The 14,368-nt window shown below is 32.1% G+C and overlaps 1 protein-coding gene across 1 annotated transcript; it reads left to right on the top strand.

Annotated features, from left to right (window-relative positions):
* Positions 1 to 2,955: 2,955 nt before the first annotated feature.
* Positions 2,956 to 14,107, top strand: LOC133817445 (uncharacterized). Its single transcript, XM_062249970.1, has 6 exons — positions 2,956 to 3,104; positions 3,459 to 4,004; positions 5,326 to 5,379; positions 7,715 to 7,849; positions 12,721 to 13,160; positions 13,349 to 14,107. The coding sequence occupies exons 1-6, from the start codon at positions 3,020 to 3,022 to the stop codon at positions 13,967 to 13,969; spliced, it is 1,881 nt and encodes a 626-aa protein (XP_062105954.1). The 5' UTR covers positions 2,956 to 3,019; the 3' UTR covers positions 13,970 to 14,107.
* Positions 14,108 to 14,368: the final 261 nt, after the last annotated feature.

Genomic DNA, 14,368 nt, shown 5'->3' with positions numbered 1-14,368 from the left:
AATAATTAAGTATTAAGGGCGACTAATAGAGTATTAGGGGCGACATATCGACAAATTCGCCCCTCCTAATATTTGAATATCAGGGGCGACCCTATAGTCGCCTCTAATGTACCCTTCAAGGACATTTTTCCACGGGCGACTAATCAGGAGCGACAAGTCGCTCCTGATACATATTAGGGGCGACATGCGTCGCCCCTAAAACTTATTTTTGTTGTAGTGTCTTGCGAGTCAGGTTAAATATTGCATATGAAATTTATTTTTAGAAATTATATTGTTAGATAAATATAACATCAATACTAATACTGATTATTGTTAATAAATTTTAAAGCCCCGCCGACGAGAAGAAAAGGTCGTGGCCTTCCTAGTAATAATGTTCTTGAAGAACGAAGGAAAAAAGCTGGGAAACCATTGGATCTAGAGCTTGATCCTGTGACCAACAAAGTGGTTAGGCAGGAGGATCAAGCTTTTATTCGCATGTTGGGCACTCTAGTTACCATTTTGTGTCCGGGACATTATTTGGATTTTGCTGATGTACCTTAACAGTTTAAGGATCAAGTGCTTGATCGTATGAGGGTAAAAAAATTACAAATCTTGTACTTTTCATTATTTATTTCCATTATTTACAAAGTTATCTAATTTTTTTTTCTTAATGCAGTATTACTATAATATAGACGGTCATACACAACGTGAGTCAGTTCCGGAAACTGTCAACAAGGAGATGAGCGAAAGATATCGCGAGAGAAAGAACAATAGACATAGACACTTCAAAATTCATTATGCTGGACCAGATGATTTGGAGAATGTCCTCTCTAAGCCACCTGACCATTGCACTAAGGAGGCTTGGCAAAATATTTGTGAAATGTTTTTGAGCGAAAGATTTTTGGCTCGTTCCGCTAAAAATCAAGTAAACAGAAAACAAATTAAGTATGTAACAACACAAGGCACAAAGTCGTTGGCAGCTAAGCGTCACCAATATGTAAGTGAAGATGTTAATTTAATTTTATAAAATAACACATTCTGAAACATTTTTTTTACATTTGTATAGGAGAACCCAGATGCGCATGTTGTTGATACTTGGAGGGATGCTCATATGAAAAAATCGACAAAATCTTTTGTCAATGGGCAGCTCAACAAGATTATGTAAGTAAATAGTATTGTTTTCTTGTTTCTAATGTTTCTAATTTTTGTTCATAATGTTATCTTTATACAAGAAAAAATGGCGGCAGAGGTTCAGGGGTCACAACTTGAGAGGCAAAGTCAACAGCAGAGTGAGGCATCTCTTAATGTATCTGGCGTTGATTCGTCCCCGGTCGATCAATACGAGATACTAAGTAAAGTACTCAGGGAGAGATCTGACTACCAAAGAGGAGTGGGTTATAGGGCAAAAGGGAAGACAAGAAAGACAACCTCTAGCTCTACAGATCAAAGTCAGTCCCAAGCAAATACTGCTGCTACGCCTAATGAAGATATGACTACTATGGCTGTGATGATGAAGGCAATTCATGAGACGCTTCAGTCTGTGGTACCTGAGCAACCCAGTAAACTGTATGACCCACGGTTTGACAGTTTTCTGCAGAGGTATTTGCCATCACAATCCGAAGGTGGTTTGTCTTCTCAGAGTAACACTGCCAATCCTAACCTTCATACACCGCCACAGCAGCAGTACCAGCCTCCTTCACAGTATCCGCCACAGCAGCAGTACCAGCCTCATCCACCGTATCCGCCACATGTGTCATTGCAACAACCTCCTCAGTATCAAAACCAATACATTTTTGGACGCTCTTCCCAGTCTCCTCCACTATATTTTAGTTTTACTGATTTTCAAGGAGAATCGATGCAACCTCCACTACCTAATGTTAGATATGGGGAGGTTGGAGGTTCGTCGCAGCAACCATATGTGAGATATGGTGAGTTTGGGGGCGGGTCGCAGCCACAGCCACAGCCTCGAGATTAGTTTGGGGACCTCACGCTCGGATGATCATCACAGCCACCTTATATTCCTTCACCGCCACAGCCACAGCCGCCATCCTCACAGCCAAATCAAAATGTTGAAAATGAGGACAATTTCAACATTAATCTTAATGATTTTATTTAGTTACTAGTTTATGTATTTGGACTGAATTAATGTTGTATTTATTTCTAATGACAATAGCGATATTAGTTAGGTTGATAAATATTAAAACTATTCACATTAATTTTAATGTTAGTTATGTTTAAATTAATTAAATATTTATTTTGTTAAATTTTATTATGAATTATTTTTAAAAATAATTAAATTTAATAAATATTAATTTATTAATTTATTTCAAATAAATTATAAAAAAAATATTAGCGGCGGTCCTCGAGGCTAATAATAATGAATCTGGCATATGTATTAGCGACGGGCTCCGCCGTTAATATCTGCCGCTAATAATATGATATTAGCGGCGGGTGTGTCAGTCCGCCGCTAATAATTATTATTAGTGACAAATAATTTGACGCGGGGAATTAGCGGCGGATGTTGCCCTTATTAGCGGCGAAGTCCCCTGCCGCTAATGTGTTCAATTCTTGTAGTGTTTAGGATTTACAAAAATTTCACTTTATGTAAATTAAGGTACTGTGAAGTCATTCAAAATAAAAAGAAAAAGTTGAAGTTGATATAGAATCCTCGCCTTTAATTTACAGTGTAGTGATAAGGCAATTTCGTAGTTTCTTTTTCTTGATGTGGAGTCATTCAAAATAAAAAGAAAAAGTTAAAGCTGATATATACTCCTCGCGTTTTACAGTGTAGCGATGAGGCAATTTTGTTGTTTCTTCTTATCTGGTCCTCTCAAGCATGCTCATGATTCTGATCCTGCTTTTTTAAAGCTCCTTTTAAAAAAGAAATTGGAGTAGTGAAGTGACCAAACGAATTATTGTAGTAGCTATTGGTTAGGGCCCAATTCTAGCTTTGGAATCATTCCTTCATAAAATCCAATAATATAAGCATTGCGCAATAAGTTGGCTTATACATATATCGTGTGAATTTTTCAGTTTCCAAATGCCCGTACGCTCTTTCGCTCATCTGATCAAAGTCTGCCAATTATATATGTCATCTGACGGAGGGAGTCCTGGCCGTAACTACAGTGAGCACTTTCCTAATTGTTATAATATTATTATAGTTAATTCCGTTTTGAAGATGAATAGAATTAGAGCTCAGACACCCAATCATATAAACTGTTATTAATATATAAGATACCCTTTCAGTATAATAAGTCAGATTGAAACATAGAGAGATTCTTAGCTAATAATGTAATTACTAAAATAGATTAATTTTCAATTTTACTCCCTTAACAAATGAAGAAATATTTCAATTATATAGCTAGTACGTAGTTGAATTCTATTGCTGATGATCACCTCACAAATTAATACCGAAAATATAATTTGTGCTATAATATATATTTTTTAAATATGCATTTTTTTTCTACTTATTAATGAAGGCAATGATGATGAGGAACAACAACAACAAGAAAAAGATTTACCCGAGCTTTATCTACACGTACTGAAAGGTGATTTGAAAGCTGTTAAAGAGCTCGACCAAGACCGATTAAAACATTTGATTACACGACCGATGACCGGAGAAAGAGAAAGCGTTCTCCATATCGCGGCCTTAGCAAAACAGGAGAAGATCTTAGAATACCTTGTGGAGCATATTGTGGACGAGGCCTGCCAATTAGAGGTTCAGAACAAGAAGGGTATCACGGTCTTATGCTATGTGGCTATTACTGGCAATGTGAAAATGGCTAAAATGATTTATAAGAAAAAATACCTACTACAGTCGACGACGACACAAGGAGCAGGTCCTACAGTTAGCGGTGTAGATGGCACCAAAACACCACTTTATTTTGCTGCTCTCTTAGGACACCGTCCGATGGTTGATTACCTTTACCAATACGGTGAGTCTGCAGTCGGAGTCGCAGTCGGAACATGGACTATGGACTCAAAGATTGCGTTTCTCAATATCTGCATCCATGCCGGATTTTATGGTAAGATCGATCATCAGTAGTAGTTTTGTATATATATTCAATATAGGTTAGGGCAGAGAATATTATAAACAGGACCTATAGCTATATATGATTTGAATAAATCGCTTGCGCAAATCATAGAAAATGGTTAACCTAATATAATAAAACATTAATTAATATTTGAAATGACAAAGATATATATATGGTTAACCTAATAATCATAAGAAACGGGGTCTTGTGTTTAAAAATGGGTTTTGGCAAAGTTATATACAATTATGTGTTCATTATATTATCAACTAACAAACCTTAGAAAATATAAAAATTATCCTGGAAATTTTGTCAAATTTTAGTACATACGTAGAAATTGGATGAACATTTCAATATATATGTTTTAATTTTATATAGCAGTTCATTTTTAAAAAAAATTAATTGAATCATTACAAAGTATTGAGAGAATTCAAAAAAATATTTGAATTTGAAAAGGAAAATTATTTGATATAATTTAATTAATTATTCCATACTACACAGAGGAACTTGAAATTATTATGCATTTTTTTAGAACAACTACACGTCAGATATATATATCTATATATGAGAACCTTTGTATATTTTTGTATATTGGATATTTCACATCATCAATTATATTATGAATCATGGTAAAAGCTTTTGTCCCTTTCGTGTCACTAGATTTTAGGTTGTATTTACAAAAAAAACGACATGAAAATTCCTCTAATAACTTTAGTAGTAGGAAGCTAGTGTCAGTGATTCCATATGCTGCAATCTAAAAAAGTTCCAAGGGGGAAAAAATGAATGCCTGGAGATCGAAAAGTTGTTAGTAATAATTGTATAAGTACAAACTTGAAATATTAGTACCACTCTAAGAAGGAAGACTTAGATATTGATTATTATGACATCAAAGAAGCCCCTCCATTATATATTGTACTATTATGTTCACTACAATTCAATATTGGCTTTAAACATTTATGCTATAAAGATCGAACAACTTTATTAATTAGATGAAGTACTTTTAGAATTTCTTACTAATTTTGTGGATGACGATTGCAGTTCTTGTCAAATTAAGTTATCATGTATTTGCAATTCATTGTTCCTTGTGTTTAATATATTAACACTAGGATGAATTAAGTTAATTAGTATATATCTTGGGTACAAACATGCTGCTTGTAAAATATACATAAATTATATTTTGTTTAACTGATATGGTGGAGAGAAGAATTAAGAAATTTGAAGTTTACGTTAACAGTTAGTCCTCAGTATCTGAGTCGTTCAATTTTTTTTTTTTTTTTAAATAATAATAGCAGCAAATTTTGCATAAATGTATTAGATGTGGCATTACGCATACCTTTGGATCAGCAAAATGTTGGATCTAATCGAGCAGGTACGTTACAGTTTAAATATTATTCTATATAAATATATATATTTAATTAATAATACCTTCACTTGTAATACGAAAATTAATGTTGAAATATGAACAATTGGAAATTTAGCTACCATCTAAATTAATTAATTAACTATATATGTTGCGAATTATCTATAATGATTAATTTTTACTCATGAATTATAAGTATGGGATCATTCATGAAAAATTATTATAAGTTCCACAAAAGAAGATGAATAAAATTAACATTTACGACTACAAGAAAAATATGTTTTAGATGCGATTTTATTAGGGGGACTTGGTGTTGCCCCTAAAAACCTTTTTTTTTTTTTTTTTGTAGTGAATTGAAAGATATTTATCATGATATATAGTAATTAAGTTTTTCAATCCCTACTATTTTATAAATATATATATATGTATATTATATATACAATTTTATGTTTTTTTTTTTAATTTTTTTTATGCATGCGGCGATTTCCTTGTTGCTATAAATTGTAATTTTCTCAGCCTTTCAAGGAACATATATTAAGATTTAAAAGATATATATATTGAGGTTGAATTAATATATGTAGTTACAGATTTGTAACTTGTTATATACATATAATATTTATACTAGGTAGAAGTAATATGCAATACACATTTGCTTAGTTTTAAAGTTGTAAACATTGTTTAAAATTTTAATAGAAACTTGTTCATTGTTTTTTTTAATTTATATATATAATAAAATGAATTATAATTCTATAGTATATATAAATATTTATATCAATAATCTCTACATATATAACATCTAAACACAACGTTGACATAGATATATATATATATTTACATAGCTACATGGCATATATATAAAATACAATAATATTTTAAAAAAGAAATTAATAATAGAAATAAAATAATAATAGAAAAACTCATAATGTAGACAGAAGTATGCATGCATTAACTATTTTTAGTTTTCAATGTATCTTACAATGTCCTTTGGTGAATTTGATGAAAAAAAAAAGAGCTCTAATCACTTGATAAAAAATAAACTATCACACAAATTTATAAGATAAAAACAATAATATGTATATCTTTATTATTTTTAAATAAATATGATTTAATTATTTAAATTATTATAAACTTGGCATTACACTTCATTGAAAATGATGGAGAAATTGTATCATTTTCAACTTCAATAAAATCTAAAGAGAAAATTTGAATAATAATGTTGTGTTACATCATTATAACATATTATCTTGCACAATAAGTATCATTTTAATATATAATATATAAAAACATTGTTATATTTTACTTTTCTTCAACAAGATTCATTCCATTCAATTCTATCATTTAATTAATATGGTATCAGAGAAAAATATTCTCTTTTGATTCGCCTTCTTTTCATTTCATTCATTTAATTCGCTTTAGATATTTTCGCTCATAAACTAGCGGTATTCCATAACTGGATTTTGCATCTTCATTTTGTAAATTCTTTAATATCATGAATATCAAAGGAATCGCCATGATAAGTCGACTATCGTGCACATTTACAACAAGTGAAATAACACGATTGTACATCCTACCTTCTTGCTCAGTACTTACAAATTAAAACCCCCATGCTCATCGTTTTTGTGACAATAAAATATCCATCCACATAGCAACCAATCCCCCATTGAGCAGGATTGCCACTTCATTAGATAAAAAAATTCAGCAAAACCTCATCAAAATCTAATGCCTATATATATATCCCATCTATAGCTAGTGTGTATCTAGGAAATGTGTTCAATATAGTACATTTATACAATACTGCTAGATACACAGATTTTTTAACTTAAAAAAAAAAAAAACAAAGAATAATATGCTATATTCTTATATTTATTTTTAAGGTAGGTTCATAATTTTTTTCATGGATAGTTTGAAAATATGTAACTACCAATACTAATTCTAGCTATGTAGACCCTTATACAAATAATATATAAGGTTGTCATGTTAATGCAAATATGTCTCGTTTTTTAATTATCAGTATTCCGAGATGTATCAACTACTGATAAAAATCAGCCTTAAAACCTTTTTACAATATGGTTCATGAAAAGATTTCAGAATTAACAAGAAAATGTTGAAAACTAATTATATTAAGTTGTATTCATAATATAGGAGCAATATAATGCAAATATAATTAAAAGAGAGGAACGTAACAATACAAAGGATAGATGTCTTACCCTTTTTATTTTTTTTTATAATAGGATAAAGATACATGTCTTACCCATATATTACTTATTGTTTTCTTAGATTTGAAAGTACTCATTTTAATATATAAAAAATTATTAATTTAATGGATTGACAATAAATTTGGCAGATATGACAAGTAATAATGAAGTTACATCATTCCACAATCAACAAAATTCAGAGTCATCAAGAAATATTAGAAAGAGCATGATGATTTTAGCTCAAAATCCTATGCCAGATGACAACGATGGATTACTTAATGCAGGTACAATTTTTACAATTCTCGATTAATGTCATTGCAAAGAGAAAAAAAAACTCTAGAATAATGTCATATTTTAAAGTTTAATATATATTTTTTTTCAAATTTGTTACCCGTCGTCGGTGTCATTTTTATCAACGTGTTTACACGTTGGTAATAAAAACTTTTGCCGGCGTATTGCATTTTGTATTGAGAAAAATACAATTAGTGACGAGCTTTTTCTGGTAGTCTTTATTGGTGTAAAACTACATTGGAAAAAGTGTCTGGACTTTTGCCAGCACAAAAGTGCACTGGCAAAAGTCTTCTTTCTTGTAGTATACATTCTTGTATTTATTATAATAATTTAAATATAATATATAAGATACCACTATAGTAGTGATGATTATTTTTAATCACTACTTGTAGGTACTCTTATTATTTTATTATATAGATAAGTTATAAATTTATTTTTTTATATGATTATGTATAATGTAGTTATAGGAGACTTCCCACAAATTTTCAAGAAAGTTCAGAATATTTAAGATGTCGAGTTCGACTAATATATTACAACCACTACCATCACTAGTCATCTCCACATAAAAGTAGGCATTAAATCACGGGAATAGTCTAATTCAGTAAAAGATAAATAGTAATATTGGAGAAATATATCACCAAACTACAAAGTTTGACTACATCGCAATCCTAGCAATCAAATTAGTTCATTACTTCAAACAACAAAGCTAACCAAGCAAGTTTTTTTTTTTAACATTTTTAAGAACAAAATATAAAGAAATCCAATGAGAAGGTATTAAGGAAAACTCATGTTGCAAGTACAACACCCTTTTTCCACTACAAATTTAAAGAAATGCTTTTGAAATGAAATTGGAAGGAGAGACATTACGCTGCTACAAACCTCATCAATCTTCTTCCAACCTTAGTTCTCTCTAACAATTCCCCTTTTGAAACTATGTTTCATCTCGTTCCCAATTATACTCTCATCTCAAAGTTTTTTGTTTGTGTGTTTTCTCATATCCGTGTGTGTTTAATGGTTACAACCCAAATAATAAAGGCTATCTATGCCTCCATTCCTCTGGACGTGTGTACGTTGCTCAGAGTGTCACTTTCAATGGAAGTGATTTTCCATTCTCTTCCAATTCCTTTTTAGCTTCTGAAGTTGAGTCTATAATCCATCTGTTTCATCGTCTTCAACTTCTTGGTTTGTTATTCCTATGTTTTCTCTAGGTTCTGTCACTCACCTCCCTAGACACCAAATGCATTGTCTCATGATGTGCAATCCAAGTGGCTTTATGTCCCTAACCAACATCAACTTGAAACTGGTATAACCTCTCCTACATCTACCACCTCCATCTCCCCTAATTTACCTTCTTCAACTAATTTATCTCCACCTTCTCCAGACACCATACCATTTCATATTGATCTTCCAATTCCCTCCCACCAACCACACCGACAACCCTCCCTTCATCCCATGGTAACTAGGTCCAAGCTAGATCCTTTAAACCCAAAATTTACACGTGTTCCCATGTTATCATCAACTTTGACAGATGATGTTTAGCCTCATTCTGCCTCTCAAGCCTTGACCATATACCAAAGTGGAAAAAAACTATGGATGATGAATTTCAAGTACTTATAAACAACAACACATGGACCATTGTCTCTCCCACGAAATATATGAATGTCGTGGCCAACAAATGGATTTTCTGCATCAAATGCAATTCTGATGGCTCTGTGCTACGCTACAAAGCAAGCGTTGTTGCTAATTAAAGGGGTTCCAACAAGCGTTGGGCATTGATTTTTTGAAACTTTTAGTCTGGTTTTCAAGCCATCTACGATTCGACTGATTCTTACTCTTGTTGCACACAATTGGGACATCCAACAAGTTGATGTTAATAATGTTGTACTCAATGACAACCTTTCCGGGACTGTGTATATGGGTATGTTGATCCTTCAAATTTGATTGTTGTGTGCAAACTAAATCATGCACTATATGGCCTCAAATAAGCTCCTCGCGCCTGGTTTGCCACCTTGTGTAATACTTACTCTTGGGTTTGTTAATTCACAAGCTGACACATCCTTATTTATATATAAACAAGGTCCCGTTGTTATTTATCTCCTTGTCTATGTTGACGATATACTACTTACTGGCAGCAATCAAATGGAGATCTATGAAATTATTGCCTCTCTCAACGCCAAGTTTGCATTGAAGTCTCTCGGGTCTATCACTTACTTCCTTGGGTTTGAGATAGTGAGGGGGCACCATTCTCTCCATCTCTCTTAAACCAATGATACACTTGATTTACTTCGACGCAACAACATGTTGAATTGTAAACCCCCGACCACACCAATGTGTTAAGCTTAAAAATTGTGTTTACAAGATAGCAATCCAATTGAAGATCTCACTTTGTTTAGAAGCACAATTGGGGAACTTCAATACTTGACACTAAGTCATCCCAACATATCTTTTGCAATGAATAAATTAAGCCAATTCATGCATGTTCCTACCCAAAATTATTGGTTTGCTTGCAAGCGAATACTAATATATGTGAGGGGAATTGTTGGACATGGATTAGTTTTTACACCAGCATAGATACTGAATGTTGACGCCTATTGTGACTTGGATTAGGCTAGGTCTTTGGATGATCGATGATCTACAACTAGCTATGCTATTGATATTGGCATAAATCTAATATCTTGGCGTTCGAAAAAGCAAATATCCATAGCAAAATCGAGTACTGAAGCATAGTATAGAGAACTTGCTCAATGTGTAGCTGAATTAGCTTTGTTGCAGTCATTGTATACTGAGATGGGATCTAAAATTCAACAACACCCAAGATATGGTGTGATAATGCAGGGGAAAAAAAACTAGTTCCCAACCCAGTATTTCACGCAAGAATCAAACATATAGAACTTGATGTGCATTTCATTAGAGACAAAATTGAAAACAAGCAACTGGAAATAGGTTATGTACCTATAGAGGAGCAAACAACATACATTCTTACAAAAGCACTTTCTATAGCTCAACATAAGTTCTTAACAAACAAGCTCCCTATATTGGCATCTCCAAATAACGTGATATCGATGGGGCATGTTGAAGAAAGTGCTAATCTAGAGAGAGACTTAGCTTCATATGAATAGGCAGCAGAGAACAACATGAGAAATTGGTAGTGCTCCCATTCTGTTAGCCTATTTTGTCTCCTGAGTATTTATATAATGAATTGTAAATGATTAAAATGTCCTTACAAGGACAGGTCGTTACATTATATTCAAATATTCATAGTCTAGAATGAAAAGTTACTTTAGTTGCCTAAGATTAATATGAGTGAACAAACACAATTCTATAATAGGCAAGCTAGAAGAAAGTAAAAATACAACAATGTTTTTTACAAAGTTCACTGAATAAATCAACTACTTTTTGGGTTACAAAGACTAGGGTAAAAACTTTCACCATATCAAATCATGTTCTTTACAAATTACAATCTCAAAACAATAATTTGCTAAAGAACGAATGAAACACATAGAAAGAATTACACTCACCTACTTAGTCTCACACTCAATCTTTTTTCTTCTAAATCTATTAATTAGAAGTAATGTTAAAATCCCTTCAGAAATTTTAGAACAGATCTCTCTATTCTTCAGCTTCAAGTATTTCAAAATCAGCTCCAAGAATGAAGCTTCAAACTTTAACAAAAACCCGCATCAATGACAAGAGAGTAGAACCAAGAAGACAACAACAAAAACTCTTTGTGAAAAATTAGTTCATTAGTTTCCAGCTGGTCCAAGACCCAAAACGACGTGTATATATGTTCAGCTAACTAATTTTAACAGAACCATTAACAACCACTTAACCAAAATTAGTTAAAGCTAACTGAAAACTTATCTTACATGGCAAGTGAAAACACTGAGACCACCAAATGCAACAAACACACAATACAGATGTAATTGAGATCATGATTTGCCATTCAGAAAAAACATCTCCACAAAATATGGTTATTACATAAAATATTCAGCTTCCTTGTATAAATTGTAACCTTGGCTCATTCTTATCTTTAAGCAGAAAAGATCAATACAGAAGAAAATATAAAATATAGCTGAGTTTATCTTAAAGCTAGCTTTATCCTTTATTGCGTTTAGTCTTAGATAAACAATTTACTAATTTCAAACTAATATGTGCGTATTCTTGAATTGGCTCGACAATGGTCACAGTATTTGCCGAACAATATACAATAATTTGATTCTCATACTCTAATTACATTTTATTCATATACATAAATAACATTCGATGTAAAAATTCTGGATGATAAATCTTGGTAAATTATGGAAATTATTTACCTTGGGAAATGATACTTTGAAATCAACTCCCGCATATATAAGAAATGACTGAATTAATAAATTTACTCTGGGTTGTTTGTTGATTTCATGGAATACTAAGCATGAAATCATTTTCCTACAAAAGTGAACTCAAGATTTCACAATCCTAATTAATTAAGTCCACAAACATTCATATTTAGAGATATGAATTTGATCTTCAATGGGGGTCGTATTTTTCAAAAAAAAAAAATGTGACTCTTCAACTTAATTCTCACGATCTTCCATGCTTTGAAATTTTATGTGGGCGGTACTTTTGTTCCTGATTTCCTTTACAATCTTTATTATATAGGGACATGAATCTTTCTTACTATCACTTAGATTGAAGTATTCTACTTCGCGACTTATCATATATAATGTCGTATATTAATTATGCACCATATATAAAAGAGACTACATATATTTGCATATGTGTATTTAACATCGTGTTTACACAAACAAGTTTAAAACATGTTGCACCACTTGTTACGAAAGAGATCATTATTTAATATCCCTGATGATATATATATATATAGGCATAATGGGAAGTTGCTGCAAGGGGAAACTAAGGAAACAACGTGATAATTGTCGTGAATTAATAAAGAAACTTCTCCCACTGGCCTACAATGATCCCAAATGTCATGAAGCAACATGCCTACTATTTCAAGCAGCGAATTCTGGGAACACTTTAATGGTGGTTGAACTGATAAGGCGCAATCCAGATATAGTTTGGAAATCGGATAAAAAACACGGAAGTATATTTCATTTAGCAGTTGAAAATCGTTATGAAGGAATATTCAATCTTCTTCATGAATTGGGCTCAATTGCAGACATGATCGTAAATGAAGAGATCATCAATTCTGAAGAGGAAAGAAAAAACATATTACATTTGGCTGCAGAATTATCACCTCTCAGCAAACGTAATCGTTTATCTGGAGCAGCTCTTCAAATGCACCGGGACGCCTTATGGTTCAAGGTAAATAATTAGTTGTACCAATTTTAATATATTACATATATTGTAAATAATTATTTTGCAATGATATCATAAGGGGTGGAGTTTGACAAAATAGTTTCTTTGTATATATTGTCACTTTATATTATTCTTGTCTTATTTGATAATTTTTGTGGATCATAATATAATAATTTTTTGTTCATTGAATGAAGGAGGTAAAAAAGATGGTTTACCCTTCACTCATGAAAATGACAAATGGCCAAGACAAAACACCAGAAGAGGTATTTGTAGAGAAACATGAAGGCATGAGAAAAGCTGGGGAGAAATGGATAAAAGATACCGCTAAATCCTCAATGATTGTTGCAACACTTATTGCTACAGTTGCTTTCAGCGCTGCCTTTAGTGTCCCTGGAGGATTTGACCAAAATTCTGGAAAACCTATTCTTTTGAGCCATTCATTTTTTTTGGCTTTCTCTCTTGCTGATGGAATAGCTTTATTTTCATCTGCTCTCTCATTATTGTTCTTCTTATCAATTCTCACCTCTCGATATGCAGTGAATGACTTCCTCATTTACTTGCCATTGAAATTGATGATTGGAAGCACATCACTTTTCATCTCAATAGGAGCCATGGCCATATCTTTTGGTGCAACATTTATTCTATACAATGAATTTCTTGAAGGGACAACTGTCATCTATTTTCTCTATTTTTCATTCCCCTTTCTACCAATAGTATATGTTTGCTTGAACTATTTTATCTTTCGTGATATGATAAGTTCAGCCTTTGCTTTCTTTTCTCTCTTTCAGCCTCGCCAACGCCAACTATTCTATTAGATTTGCTATTAATATTTGCAAAATGAATCTAAATAACAGTCTGTGTATTATATTAGCATTGTTGTTATTTATGTTGTAAAATGTAGTACTGATTTGATGTATTATGTGTGAAATTAATGTTATGAACTTTATTTACTAGCTTTTATAAGTCTTTAAATAATATTATGATGCAAATATCTAGTATGCATATACTAATGTGTAGCTTGCAAATAGTCAACTTTTTATAATATGATAATCATTATTTTTATTATATTAGTTGGGATTCATTGGTCGATTCTTCTTCCTCATTCAGGATCAAACCAAACGGGAACTATATAAAATCAACCAAAAAAAAAAATTCACAACACAAAAATTTACAGATCAAAAAGACCACCAAATCTATTGATTAAGGGAATCAAA

This window comes from Humulus lupulus, chromosome 2 (assembly GCF_963169125.1).
Source record: "Humulus lupulus chromosome 2, drHumLupu1.1, whole genome shotgun sequence".
Lineage (NCBI taxonomy): Eukaryota > Viridiplantae > Streptophyta > Magnoliopsida > Rosales > Cannabaceae > Humulus > Humulus lupulus.
The sequence above is the reverse complement of the archived record's forward strand: the minus strand, read 5'-3'. Positions and strand labels throughout refer to the sequence as shown.

Bases quoted from the DNA above. Each gene is read 5' to 3' on its own strand.
- LOC133817445 (XM_062249970.1), top strand. From the start codon at position 3,020: ATGCCCGTACGCTCTTTCGCTCATCTGATCAAAGTCTGCCAATTATAT. The intron at 5,380-7,714 runs GTACGTTACAGT...TAAATTTGGCAG, and splicing joins TGTTGGATCTAATCGAGCAG to ATATGACAAGTAATAATGAA. The intron at 7,850-12,720 runs GTACAATTTTTA...ATATATATATAG, and splicing joins CGATGGATTACTTAATGCAG to GCATAATGGGAAGTTGCTGC.